General features: G+C 36.6%; 1 protein-coding gene and 1 long non-coding RNA gene across 2 annotated transcripts; one reads left to right on the top strand and one right to left on the bottom strand.

Moving 5' to 3' along the window:
* Nucleotides 1-1,456: 1,456 nt before the first annotated feature.
* LOC148772435 (uncharacterized) lies at nt 1,457-2,092 on the bottom strand. The gene is made up of 2 exons (XR_016030111.1): nt 1,914-2,092; nt 1,457-1,836 (listed from the first exon to the last, which is right to left on the bottom strand). It is a non-coding gene; the product is annotated as an uncharacterized LOC148772435 (long non-coding RNA).
* A 913-nt stretch (nt 2,093-3,005) lies between these two features.
* LOC105969468 (protein VACUOLELESS GAMETOPHYTES) lies at nt 3,006-4,064 on the top strand. The gene has a single exon (XM_012994220.2). The coding sequence runs from the start codon at nt 3,196-3,198 to the stop codon at nt 3,793-3,795; it is 600 nt and encodes a 199-aa protein (XP_012849674.2). The 5' UTR covers nt 3,006-3,195; the 3' UTR covers nt 3,796-4,064.
* Nucleotides 4,065-20,806: the final 16,742 nt, after the last annotated feature.

Genomic DNA, 20,806 nt, shown 5'->3' on the forward strand with positions numbered 1-20,806 from the left:
TAAAAGATTCCACAAAATTTGATACCGCAACAATGAGAGTGTAAGAACATTCATAGTTGTGGGGCTGATTGTAATTACCCAAACAGGAAGGGGATTTTCTTAATTTGACATTTTCTCATGGGTGGCCGTAATTTACCCATATATATTTCATGATCTAATTAAAAAAGGAGAATATAATCAAAATTATTTAAAAAAATTGAGTCCAGATCGATTCGAAATGAAATTTCGTGATTTTCCATTCTAATGTTCGTTTTTGTAAGACAACGAACATTCGGGCTAGCTAGCTAGACATCTTATGGTGTCGTGATGCGCCGAATGCTACGGTCTCCAAGAAAATACTTTCGCTTCGGCAGTGACCGTCTTTACGATGGTCTTTACACCACTCGACCTGAACTTAATTTAGCTCAAGCAATGTTCAACCGCTATTAGAAAGCTGAGTGATGTCTGATAATGGAATGAAACTAAATAAATAGCATCGATAATTAGGAATTAATTTTATACTTTCAAAGAATTGATTTTTTATAGAAAATGTTAATTTTTTTTAAATCCTTCAATTTAAACCCATAAATATAGTAAAAAAAACTAGTTTTTCATGGGAAAAAATAAATGATGGAGAGTGTGTGGTTGTCAAATCATTATAATCTAAGAGGTTAATACCGACCTTTATTTCACTTAAGAGGAGGTGAATGCAACAAAAGAAAATATTTGGGGTGTGATTGTGGAATATTCATAGTTCTGGAAAAGTTGGATGCCAGTTAACTTATTTTAATGATTTTAGGGTAAATTTCACTTAACCCCTGTGGTTTCCTAGTTTTGCATTTCACACCCTCTGGTATCAATTTAATCACTTTACCCCTAGTGGTTGTCAAGGTGTAGTGGCCATTTAAGAATTCTGTTAAAACTAACGGATAGTGTAGCCCACTCTCCCAAAGTGAGTGCATCTCACTTACCCAGTCCCTAAACATGTAATTTTTAAAATTAAGGGACCAAATTGAAAATAATGTTGAAACTAAAGGGATTGCAACTTTTTTAAAATTTAATTAAAATCCTTTCTTTCTTCATAATATCTGCCGCATGCACACACCCCCAACCTTTCACCTTATCCTCCAGCGACGCAAACACACACACACGCCCCCTATTCTTTCTTCTTTCCTTCAGAAAATCCACCGCACACCACCCTTCGCAAATCTCATTTGAGGGATGTATTTCTCCTTATCCGCTTCGATTCAACTCTCCAAAGCCAAATCCGAGTTTGCAGGTTCAAATACAAAATATATATAAGGGTTCAGTCATGGTTTTGACCATGGTTGTTAAATCGTAAATCGAATCGAAAATCGTTTTATCAAAAATGTGAATCGTAAATCAAATCGAATCGTAAATCGTAAGATTTAAAAAAAATATATTAATATTAATATATCCATAACATACTATTTTTCAGCAGAAATCATGTTGCATATAATAAAAATCCATGTCATATGTTTCTTTAAACATGGACTTTTCAACACAACAAAACCACAAAAAGTGTAATACAAAAATAGTATTGCTAATGTCATTAATAACTTGTTCGTCTTTTTCTTTTTCCAGGAATTTCACCAACATCATCTTTAACAAAATTTCCATCATCCTCATAATCTCCTTTCGTTTTTTGACTTTCCAGATAATTTAAAAAATAATTTCGAATTTCTTCAGAACATTTTGTACATAGTTCAACATTTTTTCTAGTTCCTGCTAAATGATCTTACTCGCATGTTTCCTTCATCAATCTTTTGGTAATGTTTCCATCCTGGATCATCACTGCTCTTGCTTTTCTTCCCCTTTGATTTCCCCATAAGAAATCTGCAAAATAATGATAATATACAAAATTTAGATATATATATCTAGAAGAATGTGCAAAGTGTAAAATAATTAATTACCTGTCTAACTTGGTTGAAGACCAAAGCAAGAAGAAGCCCTAGGCCTATCCTAGCAGCTTTGACGGCAGATGGTGGGAGTGGGATGATTTTTCTTCCTTGAATTTTGCTGAGAGAAGAGAGAATCAAGGAGAATGGCAAAAGACAACTTTTGTGGTTGGAAAGTGGGTCTTCTAGAAATCACTTCATAATTTAATAATATATAATATATAATATATTAACAATATAAAGCAAATCGCCCAACTCGTACAAATCGCACGATTTGGGCGATTTACCAACGATTTAAACGATTTGGTTACGATTTTTTTAATTTTTCGATTTATTCACCGATTTGAATCGAGTTGAGTCTGAATCGAATCGAATCGGACGATTCAAATCGTGAATCGTTCGATTTTGACAACCATGGTTTTGACCTTCAAATAGTAGAAAAATAAAATGGTATTTCAAGTATTTAATATTTTCCATCAGTTAATTAGACGGCTGCTACAAATAGATAACCACAACGGGTTTAAGTGTCTAAATTGATACGTGAGGGTGTAAAGTGCACAAAGGTGAAACCACATGGGGTAAAGTGCTATTTACCCATAATTTTATGCTTGATATCTAATTATCACAAATATTTGATAACTCAGTAGTCTATAGAACTATTTGAACTAAATGAAATAAAACATCAAATCAATTGAAAATTCAACAATTCAAAAAATTGATGATCCGAAAAGTCCCGCGGTAACGTCCAAAATTTATTTTGCCTAATTAATATATAAGAATTTAATTGCAACACCTTGTTATTTATATCATGTGGATTTAAACGATAGATTTGATTAAATAACTACCCACTAAATACACATATAGATGGATGTGTGTAATTATATGTAGATCTATCATTCAAATTCACGCATTTTAAATAATCAGGTGCAATATCTAATAATATATACCCTGTCAATCCCTATATTATTGACTATAAAATTTGATTTATAGAAATATATAATAAAATCAAGGTAACATTTAGCTAATCCGTATTCAATTTAGTAACCCAAAAAAATAAATAATAATAATATACAAATATATATATAATTATATATAGAAAGTCAATATTGACCCTTCTCTTCTCTGCAATATTCTTCCCTTCCATTTTCCTCCAAATCGTGATCTGCAATAATCTAATTTCTTCCATTATAAAAAGATTGAAAAGAATTCACACACACACACACACACAAAACACACACATACATATATTCCACACAACAAAATAATTCATTCTGCAAAATAAAACCTACAAAAAAATATGGCCATGATCATGAAAAGTAGTACTCCTCCTACCGACGAAACCGAAGCGCCTCCGAAAATATCAGAGAAGCAGCAATTCAGCCATTTCAGCCACCGCCACCCCTTGGAGCTATCCGAGGTCCACGAAGACGACCACGCCATCTGCTCCGGCTGCGAGCATGACATCATCTCCGGCTCGGCCTACATCTGCGCAAAATCCAAATGCAACTTTCTCCTCCACGACCTATGCTTCGACCTCCCCCGCCGGATCCGCCACCGCTGCCACCCCAAGCACCCCCTCAGCCTCTTCATCGCGCCGCCGTACTCCGACCGCGAGTTCACCTGCGACGCGTGCGGCGAATCCGGCCATGGGTTTACGTACCACTGCGGATCCTGCAAGTTTGACCTACACGTTGAGTGTGCTGCTTTGCCGGAGACCGAGAATCGGCCGGACCACCAGCACCCTTTGATCTTGGTGGGAGGTTTTGATCAGGAGAAAATGGCCGACGGTGTAGATTTTGTTTGCTACGTTTGCGGTGGTCCGATGGCGGAGGGTTGTTGGATTTATTCTTGTTTGGCTTGTAAATGCTGCGCCCATTTGGACTGTGCTACCGCCTGATTCTGGGATTAGTGGTGCATGTTTTTATTTGCACTATTTTTTTATTTTAATTTCAATTTGCTAATTAATTGTGGAATTGAGATTTTGAGTTTGGAGAGACAAGGAAAATTGTATACTCTAATTGGATGATGTTTTTGGATAATTGTTGTTGATGATTTTTCCAAGAATGTAAAGCAAAACAACAATAATCATGAGATTGCTCGTGAAACACATCGGCAATATTTGGTTTGAGGTTTGGTTTTCATTTCACTTTTATTCTTTTCTTGAAACGAATTCCTGTTTGTTACAACTCAACTTCTAAAATTTATCTCTCATTCTCCTTCAGATATGATTTGACTGCTACAGTGAAATCGTTATTAGTCCACAATTTCACCAACAAACCAACTTCGACCCAAATTTATACCTCCGTTGACCGTTGGTCAATGGTCTTGACTTTTCTTTTTTACTGTGTTAACCGATAAATACAATGATGTTATTGATTTACTGTGTTGACCGGTCAACACAGAAAAATTATAGTGTTAACCGATCCACACACTAACCGGTCAGCACTATCAGATTAATTATTTTCCAAAACAAATATTTATTAATTTTACCTAAGCAAATCTTATGCTATTATCTCTTAAGATTTTAGTAAATTTCAAGTTATATTGTATCAACTAATTATACGTTGTTAGCTAGTCTAGTTCATACTTCTTGAGCGATTTGTGATTTGTGTGATATTGCACGAGATCGAATTTACCAAAAACACTTCTAGGAGCTTTGATATTAGAAATAGTTAGTACTAGGGGTGAGAACGGTTCGGTTCGGTTCGGTTATAGGCACAAACCGGAACCGGAACCGAAGTGTTCGGTTCCTAAAGAACAAAAAACCAAACCGATCGGTTCCTTGCGGTTCGGTTCCGGTCGGTTTCGGTTCGGTTTCGGTTCCTTCTCGGTTCATAAAATTCTCGATTCGGTTTCAATAATGGTTCGGTTTTCGGTTCGGTTTTGGGCTCATTTGGGCCCGAAAATCAGCCCAAAAACGTCAATAAATCAACTCAAAATTAAGAAATAAAAAAATCAATAAAAAAACAAGCCCAAATGTAGGCCCAAAACAGGCCCAAAAATCAATGAAATTCGTTGAAGTAAAAAAAAAATATATATTTAATGAAACGACGTCGTATTGATGTCGGTTCGGTTCCTCGGTTCGGTTTCCTACTTGGAAAACCGAATATGAACCGAAAGTTTCGGTTCACATAAAATTGAAAACCGAGTATGCGGTTTATGCTTCGGTTCGGTGCAATTCGGTTCGGTTTTGTCGGTTTTCGGTTCGGTTCCTCGGTTCCTCGGTTTTTTTTTCTCACCCCTAGTTAGTACTTTAATATTAATTAGCTAACAAGAAATCCATGAATATATTATATCAAGATATATATTAATCTGTTAGGTTATTTGCAAAAATTATCCCTGTGAAAATATTTAATTGCCGAAAACACCCCTATGTTAAAAACATTAGCAAGGTTCTTATAAAAGTTTTGTCAAAGCCAAAAAAGGCCCCTGGCATGTTATCGTGCACTACACTCGCCGTATGTGCGTCTGGGTTGCGTGTTGGACCTAAAATGACCTAAATACCCTTTTATTTTAGAAATTTTAAAAATTACAGATTCACCACAAAATAAAAGATTGGAAGAAAAAAATTCGATTTTGACCATCAACTTCACCATTCTCGATAACACAAAACTTGAAATTAACCATTCACGATAACACAAAGCTCACTGCTGATGGAAAAGAAGATGACACCTGGGGCAACGGCGGAAGCTATGAAGGAGACGAATGTGTTTGTTGTTTCTTTAAGGAAGAATTTAACAGAATTTGTTGAGTTTGATGGTGTCTGGTCTCTTTTTGTTTTTTTTTTTTTTGGAAAGATGAGTAAAACGGATGGGAAAATCAACCGATTTTAAGTGGTGATGCGGCAGCGGGTGTGGTATTAAAAGTTGCCTGGGTTGGGATGAGGGGCTGGTTACGGGAAGAAGATAGAGTCTATTTTTTTTTAATATTAATTTATAATTTTCTTTTATTTTGCTTTATTAAAATTAAAATATTATTCAAAACTAATTAGGGACATTAGAGTCATTTCACATAAGTCAACAACTAATTTTTAAATAAAGGGTTGTGTGTGTTTTAAAATAAAAGATAGGGGGTTTTTATTAATATTTTTATCACAATGATTTTTTCAACAATTAGAAATAAGACTGGGGCTGTGGCTATTAGCTCTTATTTTGTCACTAGAAGCTCATTACGAGCCGAAACGTTTAATCTAATCGAAATGATACAGAGGTATCTATCTGTATAATGTATATTTAAAAGCAAGTCAACTCATAATTTTGCAAGTCAATGCCCATTATAGATCGAGAGGTGACTGATTCAATTCCCAGCCTGTAAAGAATCTCTTAACCTGGCACACCTTCATTAGTCACATACATACCTTAATTACGACCATCCCGATGAGGTAAGAACAAATTTGAAAAAATCGTTCATGTTTGGGCCATTATAATCATCCTCCCTCTTAAGTCTTAACTATTAATCTTCTTACACATGCAGTCAAATTTAGTGGAACTTTCTAGATTATGTAGAATATTCTTCAGTTTGTACACATTTTACTCAATTCGAGCTCCATATTTTGAAACAAGAAGATCATAAGAAGTGTTTGTTAGCTTATAAATATCAGATTGTGGTGTATCGAAAACTGCATTTTTGCACAAAACAAATACAAATTAGAGAACATTTCACGGAACCTAGATGATTATGTTGAATTTGACACTATAAGGGTGGACGTGTAAGAATATTCATAATTGAGGGGGTACTGTAATTACCCAAACATGAGAGATTTTTTCGTAATTTACTCTAACTTATTGTTTGAAATATATTATTCATTTATCAAAAGTCCGTTTTCAGAAATTAGCTACATTAGATTCATTTATTCGAATCGTAGATCTTCAATACATATTAATTTTATTTTCCATGTTCGATAAATGGAACCCGCTTGATTATTTTATTAAAGTTGGGTATAAACTCACTTTTTTCCAACACAAAGAGACGTGAATTTATTTGTCCAATCTTTTATGAGTAAGTTGCAAAAGGTATCCCTGTACAATTTTGAAATAGTAAAAACCTCCATATAATAAATAAACTAGCAAAAGATTCCTGTGAAATTTAGTCAAAAGCACTTTCATGTGGCACACTCGCGGATATATGTGAGTGTGCCAATCGCCGCACTCCACCATGGGCTGCTTCCCGGTGTTGCTCTCCAATCACTGCCGCTACCATCAAATCTTCACGAATTCTTCAAGTATATTTTTGTCTCTATAAAAAATGAAAGAAACCACCATAGATTAAAAAAAAAAACAATAGTAAACGTTCTATAAGATTAAAAATATTTAAATAAAATAATAATAAAATAAAATAAAAATGATAGAATAAATATTAAGTATGGAATGTTGCAACCATTAGGCATGTAGCTCTTTAAACCTCCACACTATGAACTTTTGTTTTTTTTTTTTGGAACGATATCACACTATGAACTTTTTTCTTTTTCGGAATGGTATAACATTATGAACTTCTTTTATTTTTCGGAACGGTATAACACTATGAACTTTATTTCTTTTTTGGAACGGTAACACACTATGAACTTTTTTTGGAACGATACCACCCTATCAACAGTGTAACATCGTAATTACATTAATTATAATTAGTGCTACTTGTATATGCATGAAGTGTAACATCCGTTGCACATACATTTTTTCATATACACTAATTCATTTATACTAATTCAACACCAATAATGGAAGAAACCACAATAGAATTCCTCCTTTTATAGATAAAAAAAAATATATAGAAGACGAGAAACAAAGTATTATATATGCTGCAATTTGCCACTAAATTTGGGTTTTGATTCATTTGCACAATCTTTTGTCGTCTTCAAAATCCAAACAAATCTAGAAAAAACAAGTTTTGCACCTCACAAAACCAAAAAAAAAAAAAACAAAAAAAAAAAAAGAAAGAAAAGAAAACGAAAACAACAACAAAGTACATGAACGGGCAATCCTTCAAGATTCATGGACAGTGAGAAGTCATCCTTCAAATAAGCCTGCAAGAAAATTAATACCATTTCCATCTCCAATTAATGATTGTTGATAACCTCCATCACCACTGATGACACTGTTAGATATTCTAACCAATCCCATCAATCCCTGAGCCATTGCTGTATTTGCTCTATTGTCGTTGATTTTCATTTGCCGAATTGCCGTTAATCCGCTGTTTTGTCTGCCGGCCCCAAAACGAGGCACATTAACCGAGACTTGGGCCTCCGGAAAACCTATTTTCGTCAGAGGGGCTGCTGAGACCTCTTGTCGCCGCTTCGTCGGCTCTATAGACTTTGACGGGGTGTGGGCAGGTGGAGCATCATCTTCGGTGGTGGCACATTTCACATGGGCATCAAATCCACAAGATTTGCACGTATAAAGCCATTGACACGAACCAATGCTCGTGCATATATCACACGAAAACTTCTTCTCAGGATAAGGTGACTCAAAAGTAAGGTTGAGCTTGTGCACGTGTGAGCCATGCGTGACGGATAACGGTAACATGGCGCAATGTACATGCAAATCAATGCCGCAAGGTTGACAATGGTAGGAGTAGCCCTTTCCTCTTTCCGAACATGCATCACATTGGAATCGGCCTTCTCCGTAAGCCGGCTCCGATAGAAGGGTTAATGTTGGCACAGCGGAAGATCGATAAAATGGATTTGCCCTTTGATATGGAAGAATATATATTGATGATAAAGAAGACAAAGAAGATGAACAAACAAGAGTGGATTTTTTTGGGGAACAATTGAGCTGGTGCTCTTTAATTATTTTTCTTGATGTCCCAAAATACTAGTACATGGAGTATTTAAGAAGGAGATAAGTCTCCAGAGAATTCTCCACATTAATGATGGAAGATGAAACGTGCTATTCTAGATAAATCTAAAATATTAATTTTTAAGATTACAAATTAACTTTTAACACCCTTGCTTAATTTGTAATCTTCAACTGAGCCTTGTGCTTCTCCAATTTCTCCAAACTCATGGCTTTTGTTAAGATATCAGCTGGTTGGTCACTTGTGCCAATGAACTCCATACGTACTTCTTCGTTGCTAACCAAGTCTCTTATATAATGGTGTCGTAGTTCAATATGCTTGGAACAAGCATGAAAAACTGGATTTTTGGCCATTGATATAGCAGATTTATTGTCGCAAAAGATCACCGTGGCCTCCTTTTGCTTAAGTTGTAAATCGGCAAGAAGTCTTCTTAGCCAAACCGCCTCACAAGCCGCATCAACCGCTGAAATGTATTCCGCTTCGGATGATGAAAGAGCAACTGTTTTTTGCTTTCTTGAGCTCCATGAAATCACGTTTGAGCCAAGGCAAAAGATATACCCCGATGTGCTTTTGCGATCATCTAGAGCGCCTGCCCAATCGCTATCCGTGTAGCCAATTAAATTGCACTCTTTCTCCTTCTTAAACAAGACACCTTGCTGCTTAGTTCCTTGGAGATACCGAAGTATCCGTTTCACTGCTGCATAATGATTTGAACTTGGATCGTTCATGAATCTAGACACAACACTTACCGGAAAAGCAATATCAGGTCTTGTGTGTGTAAGATAAATGAGTGATCCAACTAAACTTCTGAAAAGAGTAGCATCCGCCTTTTCCGAACCATCAAGTTGTTGTAGCTTTTCATTTATAACCATAGGCGTAGCTACTGGTTTGCATTTTTCCATATGAAACCTTTTCAACAAATCTTCGACATATTTTTCTTGCGAAAGAAAAATTTGTCCCTTGCTTTGCTTAACTTGGATTCCCAAAAAATACTTCATCATTCCCAAATCCGTCATCTCAAATTCGCTCATCATGTTTTTCTTAAACACTCGCACCATATTTTCATTAGATCCAAAATATATCAAATCATCAACATAAAGACAAATAACAAGAAAATCCATACCTTCCTTTTTTACATAAAGCGAAGGTTCATTTGGGCTCTTTTGAAAACCGGCTTGACAAAAGTATCCGCCGATTTTGCTATTCCACGCTCGTGGAGCCTGCTTCAGCCCGTATAATGCTTTTCGAAGGCGATAAACTTTGTCTTCCTTCCCTTTTACGGCGAATCCTTGTGGTTGTTCGACGTAAACCTCTTCTTGCAATTCTCCATTCAAGAAGGCTGATTTGACGTCAAGCTGGTACACTTGTAATTCAAAGTGAGCTGCAATTGCAAGAGCAGTCCTTATTGTCTCCATTCGAGCCACCGGAGCGAAAGTCTCATTGAAATCGAGACCGGGCTGTTGAGAGTACCCTTTGGCCACCAACCGCGCCTTATGCTTTTGTACGGAGCCATCTTCATTGTACTTGGTCTTGAAGATCCATTTCAAACCAATGACTTCTTTGTTGCTCGGCAAGTCTACGAGCTCCCACGTTTTATTCTTTTCAATAACACTCATTTCTTCACCCAATGCTTTAATCCAAACATTTTCCCTTGCTGCCTCTTCAAAGCTTTGTGGCTCGCAACTGAAAAAAGCAATGTCACAAGAATCATAAATATCCTTTAACAATCGAACTTTTCTCACTTGATTTTCAGAGTCTGAGCCTTCCTCGATTATTTGACTAGGGCCTGATTCCCTTTGAGGAGTGCTTGGTGAATATGGAGTTGCATTTTCTTGTGAATTTTGCGGAGAAGAATCAGCACCTCGAGTTGATAATGGTTCCACAAAATCAGAATTTTCAGCTCGTTGTTTATTCGATTCAACATTCCACTCCCAGGTTGTACTTTCGTCAAAGATAACATCTCTCGAAACCACAAGTTGATTCGAATCGGGATTTAGAAGTATGTATCCCTTCGACTCATCGCTATAGCCAATAAACAGATACTTTCTTCCCTTCTTGTCGAACTTTTCTCGATGTACAACTGGTATATGGGCATAGGCGATGCTGCCAAAAATTCTCAAGTTATCAACAACTGGTTTCCTTTTGTTCCACGCTTCAAACGGAGTGCGGTTTCGAACGGCTTTTGTTGGAGACCTGTTCAAGATATAAACGGCAGTGTTGACAGCCTCTGCCCATAAATTATTTAGGCCTTTGAATGTTAACATGCTCCTCGCCATCTCGACAACCGTACGATTTTTCCGTTCGGCCACTCCATTTTGCTGCGGGCTACGACTTACAGTGAGCAGCCTCGTAATGCCATTTTCTTTGCAATGGTTCAAAAATGGAGAATAAATAAATTCTCCCCCACGATCAGTCCGGAGAGTCTTCATTTGATGTCCACTTTGCCTCTCTGCCATTGCTTTGAAGTGGAGAAAAACCGAAAAAGCTTCCGATTTTTCTTGCAAAAAATACACCCACATCATTCTACTAAAATCATCAATAAAAAGAATGAAATACCTTTTTTGGTTGAAAGTTGGGGTGCGAACAGGACCACAGATATCCGAGTGAACCAATTCAAGAGAAGCTTTAGCACGCCAAGAGGTTTTCGGAAAAGGTAACCGGTGTATTTTTCCAAATACGCAGCCTTCACATACTTTTGTCTTCTCCTTTGATATCCGGGAGCCCGATAACCATTTTCTTTTGCTTCAAAATATGCAGCCCTTTCATATTCAAATGTCCGTATCTCAAATGCCAAAGATAAGAATCACGAACTTGCTCGGTTTTCAACGCAAATTCAGGATTAGATGGCATTATGAGAGGAAAGACTTTATTTTCAGTCATATAGACTTCGGCCACAATCATATTCTTTTTCTTGTCAAATATTACTCCCTTGTCATCATCAAAGGAAATGGAATATCCATTTCGCATTAGCTGACCAACGCTTAGAAGGTTATGCGTTAAATTAGGTACGTAAAGAACATCATGAATAAGCTTTTTCGTACCTCCCTTGTTGTAGACATAAATGGTTCCCTTTCCTTGAACACTACTCATTTTTCCGTCGCCAAGTTTCACTTGAGAGGCGAAGTTAGCGTCAAGCTGCTCAAAATGGTTTCGATTCCCCGTCATGTGGTTGCTACAACCACTATCGAGATACCAAACCTCTAACGACTCATGTTCGGCATTCAAGCACGTATAAAAGAGTTTTTCATCACTCTCTTCTTTGATAAAATTTGCTTCCGTAGAGTTATTCTTTTGAAACCAACAATCCCTTTGTGAATGATTGGGGATTTTACATCTCTCGCACTTGAATCGACAATCTCTTGAGTTATGATTCGTTTTGTTGCAAATAATGCAGAAAGGTCCATCACCCGATCTTTGCGGCTGCTCTTTGAACTTCCCCTTTGGTAGTTCATTTCCCTGTCGTCCTCGTCCAAATTGATTCTTGTGAAACGAGTACTTTCTTTGCTGCGATGTGTTACCTGGTTTTCGAGAAATGACGACTTTTGATTGAAAAGCTTGCTCGACGGGCTGATTTGCCGACCGATTAATCCTTTGTTCGTGGGCTTGCAACGAACTCATTAATTCATGCATTGTCATCTTTGACAGATCTTTCGACTCTTCGATGGCTGCTACACAATGGTCGAATCTGGCCGGTAGACTTCTAAGAATCTTCTCGATTACTTTCTTATCTTGGATGGTGTCGCCGAGGCTTTCAATATGATTCACAATTTCGGAGACTCGCGTGAAAAAATCTGAAATTTTTTCACTTTCTCTCATCGATAAATTATCAAAATTTCTCCATAAAGATTGCAGTCTTATGGAGACGACTTTGTCATTTCCTCGAAACTCTTTCTGCAAGACACTCCAAGCATCTTTTGTTTTTCTTTTGTTGAAGATGCGAGGGTAGATTGATTTGCTTACTCCTTGCTTAATGTATCGAAGTGCCGTGCAATCTTTCTTCTGATTTTCTTTGTACTCTTGTTGCTTCTCTTTTGTCCAGGTTGCGGAGGTTGCGTTTTCTGGTGGTTCTTCATAGTCCATCTCAATCACATCCCAAAGATCATGGGAGATGAAAAAATCCCTCATTTCGCTACTCCAATAATCGTAATGTTTTCCCTCAAAGATTGGTACTTCACTTGGGGAATATTTGAACATGGTGGTGACTGAATTTCCAGCCATTTCTTGTTTTTTTTAAGATTAATAGGAACCACAAAGTGGCTCTGATGCCAAATTTGTTGGCACAGCGGAAGATCGATAAAATGGATTTGCCCTTTGATATGGAAGAATATTGATGATAAAGAAGACAAAGAAGATGAACAAACAAGAGTGGATTTTTTTGGGGAACAATTGAGCTGCTGCTCTTTAATTATTTTTCTTGATGTCCCAAAATACTAGTACATGGAGTATTTAAGAAGGAGATAAGTCTCCAGAGAATTCTCCACATTAATGATGGAAGATGAAACGTGTTATTCTAGATAAATCTAAAATATTAATTTTTAAGATTACAAATTAACTTTTAACAGTTAAAACATGTTTTCCGTCAAAAGGGTGAGTTATTTTTTCAGGGAAATTATCACCACCACCACCACCACCAATTTCCATTACCGTCTGCAAAAAGTCATGGCCACCACTATGTTCGCGCACTACTGCCTGCAAAGATTCTTGATCACCACTACCACCACCGTCGATCTTGATAGCAGGCAGAGAGTCTCGACCGCCGCCGGCATCACAACCATCGTCAATTACCTCCTACGAAGATTCTTGACCACCACCGCCGTCATTGGCCGCGTGTAGAGATTTTTGACCACCAACACCACCACTATCCTCAATTACTGTGTGCAAAGCATGACCTGGTCCACCTCCATCACCACCACAGTCAATTACCTTATGCAAAGAGTCTTTGCCGTCACCGCCACCACCATTGTTCTTTGTTGTGTGCAAAGAGTCTTGGCTGCCTCCACCACTAGTGCCACTGTTGCTGCTAATGGCATATATCAACTCGATCAGCAGATGAAATCCCCTGATATCTCCAGAATCTCCTGCTGAAAGTATTGCCTGAGTTATGGCCTTACTATTGTTGGTAATCATTTGTTGAATGGCGAAAAGTGCCAAATCATTATTGTATCCATTACCGACCCTAGTAGAAGGCACACTAGAGACCTCCACTGGTAAAACACAAGGCACACTTTCCATCACAGGACGCGGCCGCAACTTCTGAGTCAGATCAGGCGGCATTGCCACAATGGGAGGCATTACCGCCACAATGGGAGGCGGCGTCACCACATTCGGAGGCGGCGCCGCTACCATAGAAGACGGCGTCTTCTCAACTAAAGGCGGTGGCGCCACCATAAGAGGTAGCGCGGCCACAACGGGAGGCGGTGTTGCGGGAGCCCATTTAGAGAACGTTGCCACCTCTCGTGGATCCAAATAATCTTTAGACTGAAAACTCATGACGCACTTGAGATGAGCATCAAATCCACATAAGCCGCATCGATAAAGCCAGTGGTCCCCACCGAGTTTCCTGCAAACATTGCAGCTAAAGCGTTTTGTAAGGAAGGGAGATCCAAAAGTGAGGTCGAGCTTGTGTGGGTGACATGTGGCATTTGTGACGCACAAGGGCATGATTGCGCAGAGTATGTGCAGATCAATACCGCAAGGGTCACAGTTGTAGGAGAAACCCTTGCCCTTTTCAAAGCAAGCGTCGCAGTTGAAGTTGCCGGTGGAGTAGGCAGGCCCCGGCACGAGGCTTAAAGCGTGGTCCTTGTCGAAAGGGTGTTCGATTTTTTTCGGCATGTCGAAGCATTTCTTGTGGAGGAAGAATTTGCAGTCTGTGCATGCGTAGAAATTTGTTCCGAAAATATTGAGATTGCACCCCGAACAAGAAGAATAGGATGATATATTTCGGGTAGTTTTGTGTTGATGATCGGTGGTGATGTGGATCAATGGGTGTGGATGGCCAATGTGGGTTACTGCAGTTGGGGTTTCTTTCTGGGGTTCCGAGGTTGTTCTTGTTAGAAAATTTATCGTATATACATACGAATTCCCAAGAACCAACATGCTTGAATCAACGAGAATTAAACCTAAACATAAACACGGAAGCGTACCTTACATCATGTAATCGAATCTTCGAATCTTCACCGGATTTGGGACCGGATTTGGGACAGGTCTTCCAAAGAATCCGCAGTTCCTTAATTATCTCTCTAACGATGGATTTTAGAAGAAACGGAATGATTGCGTTTCTTTGGGGACCACGACCCTTTATATAACTGTAGAGTCCAGTTATATTATAATTGTGATTCAGCCCCATCAATAAATCACAATTAAGCCCTAATTGTCTCTACACATTAGGCCCATAATTATAGTCGAATACCCATAAGTCCAACCCAATAATCTTTATTAGATCACAATTAATTTGGACTTTCTTTTAGATAGCCATACACATTTACTTCACATATGTGAGCCCACATAATTATTGAAATAATTCCAACAATCTCCCACTTGGGCCACATATGCTATATATCTTATAAATGTGTATACCTTATGAGCTCAAATATTGCTATCATATAAAAAAAAAAAGGTATTCCTTACAATCTCGTCCATTGACCATACTAATATAGGACTAAAGAGGCTTTCGTCACATTGATCGTGTCTAAACCCAACAGTAATCACATATACCAATATAGCCAAACGACATAGATCAAATCATGGTGTGTAGCATGGAAATTACATACTAATGTGATCTTAACATGCCTATTTCCAACTGGTCCTACTTTAAACTTTATTGAGACCAAACACTTACATAATTGTACAAAGTGTAGCCAAATGCTTTATTTCTGCAGAAAACCAATACACAAAATTGTGTCCAAACATATCATAGAGCTACCAAAATGTATTTATATGTACACATACGTACAAACTCCCACTGAACCAAAATATCCTTAAATGATATAACACCTACATGAGCAATGCTCATGAATACCTCATGTGTTAATCCTTTAGTAAGCGGATCCGCAATTGTGGAGTTTATCTTAATATGCTCTATGTACTGTTCACTTTGTACCTTTAACAACAAAGAACTTTCACAAGCTCTTGTTGTTGTTCGAAAGTATAGCTGTTAAATATTGTCACCGTATAACTTTAATACAAATCAACATGTGCAGCCTAATGACAAGTGTTTCTAGGTATATTCAAAATAAGATGCCAAAAAAAATTACCATAAATTCTTAACCATCGTGAAAAGAGCTTAAAGTGTTTGCTTAACACCCATGTCGAAATAGCTCAATCACTTTGGTCTACATTAACCAAAATGGATCTTTACTTTATACACATCATAAAAATCAAAATCATGAATAAACCACACGATCTCCCAAAATATATGATTTTGATAAATGAGCATATGTATATAACTTACATTCCCTATAATTACTGTATAACCCATTTGGCTGCTTTGCTAAATGATCCACTTTATAGGGTTATTCAAATATCTGCCTAACTTTATGCACACCTTAACCGAATGCGTACATTCTTTTACTTCAAATATTTATTGGGCATTGAAATGAGACTAAACAAGTCTCCTTTGTTGTGAGATTATCTCCCACTGATCCTTGGGTATGTACAATCATTAACTTTATTCATCGCAAAGTACATACGAGATAATTAGCTTATGATTGTAACATCATTAACGAGAATTTTAAATTTCATTAATGGACTACTTTAGTTTGCAATCAATATCCTTCAAATCTTTAAAATTTTATGGTTGCATTTTATTGTTCCAAAAATATTACTATCTGAGAAACATATTCCTTGTGTCCATAAATCTCTTAATAGAGTCGATATGAGTGAAATCTTTAATGACTAACGTACTATGTATCTTTCAATATTGCCCATTTGAATTATATTTGGTCTCAATTATTTGTAACCAAATAAATTCACACCTTATGGCAATTCGATAAGATCCTAATGTATTGTCATTCTAAATTCCAACTCATCTTTAATGGCTTATTCTCTTAAGGTTGTTGAGTTTGCTCTCTGTAGTGACAATTACCAAAACTTGATTTGGGTAATTGTTCAACATTGTCTTATCAAAACTCCAAATCTACTTTTCAAACAATGACAAGTATAAAAACATGCATATTGTCAAAAGCAGTATTACGAATCAAATTGATTCATCTTTAAAGACAATGTCTCTAATCTAAATTTCTCCCCTCAAACTCAACATCCTTAAAAGATTTTAAATTTCCCCTTTTAAAAATAATATATTACAGCACTTAATGTTTCTCCTAAATATACCTTAGTGAAGAAGAATGACTTATCATACTTCTTTGAATGTCTTTGAATGTTCTATTCTTGAATTTTGTACCATTTAAATTGCTTATGCAAGATTTTACTGTAAGAGACTTTTGCTTAAATTATAGGTTAAATTTTGAATTATAAAAAAGACCGAGCTTAATATTCCAAATGAACAAGCTAACCGAATTTGTTCAAGAGAAAATTTAAATCCATCTAATGACGGTACCAAAGGCCTATTTCATAATTCAAAAGAAAACCTAGGAGTCCTCATAGTCTCAATCCCAAATATCTTACATAACCTTTATAGATGTATCTTTCAACATCAATTGAATATTGCTTATGTAAATAACCCTTACATACACACTTACGTGAATAGTGTAACCCAGGATCTATTCACTAAATGTGTCAAGGTACAAAGTCAAAATATATTTTAGAACATATTAAAGTGAGAAACAAGCATAATTACGTTATTCAACGTACCTGAGATGTAAACTGCAATTATAAATATTTATCTTAAGGTGTACTAGTGAAATTAACACTTAGTCTTTTCCCCTTAATTATTTATTCTTCGTGTGTACGGTCAAATTTTTATTCTTTAAGTTTTACAACAAACCTTATATTGACCGTTCACGGAGAAAAATAAATTAAACCATATCCACTTTCAAGTCAGTGAAACCACACTAACTGAAGTGCTATAACTGAAAATGAGATTAGACTATTACTTGATGTGCTCATTTATGTTCCTTTCTTTATAAGCAATAGATGTCAAAATCTAATTTGTTGCAACTTTATCGTTTTAAAAATAAAACGTATCCTTGCTATCTTTAAGGAACTTTTTAGTACGTAGCCCCTAATTAAACCTTATGCCCCCAAAATTATTTAAAATAGATGCACCTAATGATCTTTAAATTTTATATTTAGAACGATGATATACTCTAGGTTCTTCTATTGTTCTATCCAAAATAAAAATTAAGATCTATGCACCATAATAAATAATAGGCAAATAATGTGTAAGCAGGTAAAACAATTAAATAGAGAACGTAAATAAAATCAATATGCTCACATTATAATCCAAAGTTTGTCTTTAAAATTTTAAATAACTATGGAATACATCTCAAGATGCCTAGCACAACATTAATATCAAGTCGTAGGGACACTAATATTAATTGTAAGTGACACTCTTGTTGTAGGGATGTAACTTTTATTCACATGGAGCCAAAGAATCATCACATGTTTATTACCACAGTTGCATATGTGGTTCGGCCAAGTATTAACCTACCGTAAGGGTAGTGTTAAAATTCGCATGAATTCACATACACATAAACATCTTGACATTCTCAATTAACTAATCTACACAGAGAGGTCACGTAGGGTTGCGTCATGCTTCAATTAGTTATTTTAAATGTCAGACAAACTTAATAACAAGTCGTTAGATGTACCCAAAAATTGTTCAAAAATTTAAAGTCGTTGTTGAACGCTAAGGCTCTAAAGACATCACTTGAGCGCTAACAGTCTATATTCAACACTAAGGTTGCCTCACCGTATTGTTTTCGAATCAATCTCAGTAATATGGTTATTCATAAAAAATGAGTATGAATTAAAAACATCAAATCCATCTTTATTTTGAATTTGAGCTAAAGATGATGTGGGGCTCACAATTCAATCTTATTTAGATTTAGTGGCCAAAATAAAATTTTAATCAATAAATTTAACCTGATATGGATTGGAACTAAATTAATAAACTTAATTAGACTTAAATAAAAGGCTTGAGTCAAATATCGAAAAAAAGTCAATCCTTATTTGGTTAATAATAACCACTATCCATATTTTGACTCAATAACGATGAAATGACAATGGATCATAAGCTTATTAAAAATTACTTAATAATTTAAGTCTAAACGGCATAAACTTTATCATCTGAAAATTCCCCAAATTAGCCTTAGAAAACCGAATTTGAAATTCAAAATGAATTTCACTTTATTGACCAAACAAAACCTTAAATGAATTTAAAATAATTCACATATTAGTACGGTCCCTCAAAATAATTGAAATATTTTAAACGGCCCCAAAACCTTAAATTAACTTTTATTCCTTAAAAATTGCCTTAGCCCCAAAACCAGAAAATCTTTCAACTTAAGGCGCTGAATTGAAATTTCGAAAGAAAATTATTTGAGTCAAAACGGACCTGAGATTCTTAAATGCTTAATTTTGGGGGTTAAAAATGTATTTTCTGAATGTATATCACAGTTTTGAGAGACTTTAAAAAATGGGGAGTAAAATGAAATTTTAGAAAGCTTGAGGTTGTAATACAGATTTTTCATTATTTCAAATCGACCCTGGCCCAAAATCAGGAATAACTTAAATTTAGGGGACTGAATAGCAATTTCGAAAACCTTAATTAAACAACCCTAATTGTCTTCTTCAACAACTTCAACTAGCCACACGCCGCCAGGCCCGGCACCATCTCATCTCCCTAATCTGGCTCCACCACCCTGATTTTCTCCGGAAAAATACAACCCACGAGCAAAAACGCCGCCAGAATCCACCGGCGGCGCCAATCGAGGCACTTTCAGCAAATTGTGCCGCCATTGTCGCGAACGACATAGGTACACAGATCTGCCGCCTCCGCCACCGAAAACTGAACGGAGATGGTCCTGAGTGTGGCTGCCTCGTTGGCTGCCCTGAATCGGGATGGGTTGCCGCACTCGTCTCGCCAGAACCGAATGGCGAGATAGGCGAAAACTGCAAAAACCCATTCCCCGTTTCCCTTAGGTGGCTGTAGTTTGTGGGAAATATGAAAGCAATGATGGTGGTGGCGTTCACACGGCGGCAAGTGGTGGTGGGGTTTCAAAACTGGTGGTGATGTGATGACGGCGCCCAGAAACCGGACGGCCACCGTCGTTAATTCACGTTGATTTGGAATTTCAGATTTGTTCTTTTAAACCTTATAATTGTTCATCCCAAGGGTTGAATCGAAGAACCATAATTCAATTGATTAAATTAAACAATGAACTTAATTCAAAACAAAATCAATCAGATTATAGCCACTAATTTCACGAAACTTAAATTTAATTCCAAATTGCAGACTTTCAATTAATCCTCCTACTTCGTTAAATTATGCAGTATGAATCTCCAAGATGAATCCGCATAATAATATATCATGGAAGAATTAGAAAAAACCCTAAATTTCCTTTACCCTTACATCAACGCAGAATTCAAGAAATCAAATAAGCATAACATAACTTTCGTATCATACTTAACCGAAGAGAATTAAAACATAAATCCTCGATAATTCAAAACATGGTGGCTCTGATACCACTTGTTAGAAAATTTATCGTATATACATACGAATTCCCAAGAACCAACATGCTTGAATCAACGAGAATTAAACCTAAACATAAACACGGAAGCGTACCTTACATCATGTAATCGAATCTTCGAATCTCCACCGGATTTTTACATCATGTAATCGAATCTTCGAATCTCCACCGGATTTGGGACAGGTCTTCCAAAGAATCCGCAGTTCCTTAATTATCTCTCTAACGATGGATTTTAGAAGAGACGGAATGATTGCGTTTGTTTGGGGACCACGACCCTTTATATAACTGTAGAGTCCAGTTATATTATAATTGTGATTCAGCCCCATCAATAAATCACAATTAAGCCCTAATTGTCTCTACACATTAGGCCCATAATTATAGTCGAATACCCATAAGTCCAACCCAATAATCTTTATTAGATCACAATTAATTTGGACTTTCTTTTAGATAGCCATACACATTTACTTCACA

Source organism: Erythranthe guttata, chromosome 2 (assembly GCF_056151865.1).
Source record: "Erythranthe guttata isolate IM_541 chromosome 2, IM_541, whole genome shotgun sequence".
Lineage (NCBI taxonomy): Eukaryota > Viridiplantae > Streptophyta > Magnoliopsida > Lamiales > Phrymaceae > Erythranthe > Erythranthe guttata.

Bases quoted from the DNA above. Each gene is read 5' to 3' on its own strand.
- LOC105969468 (XM_012994220.2), top strand. From the start codon at position 3,196: ATGGCCATGATCATGAAAAGTAGTACTCCTCCTACCGACGAAACCGAA.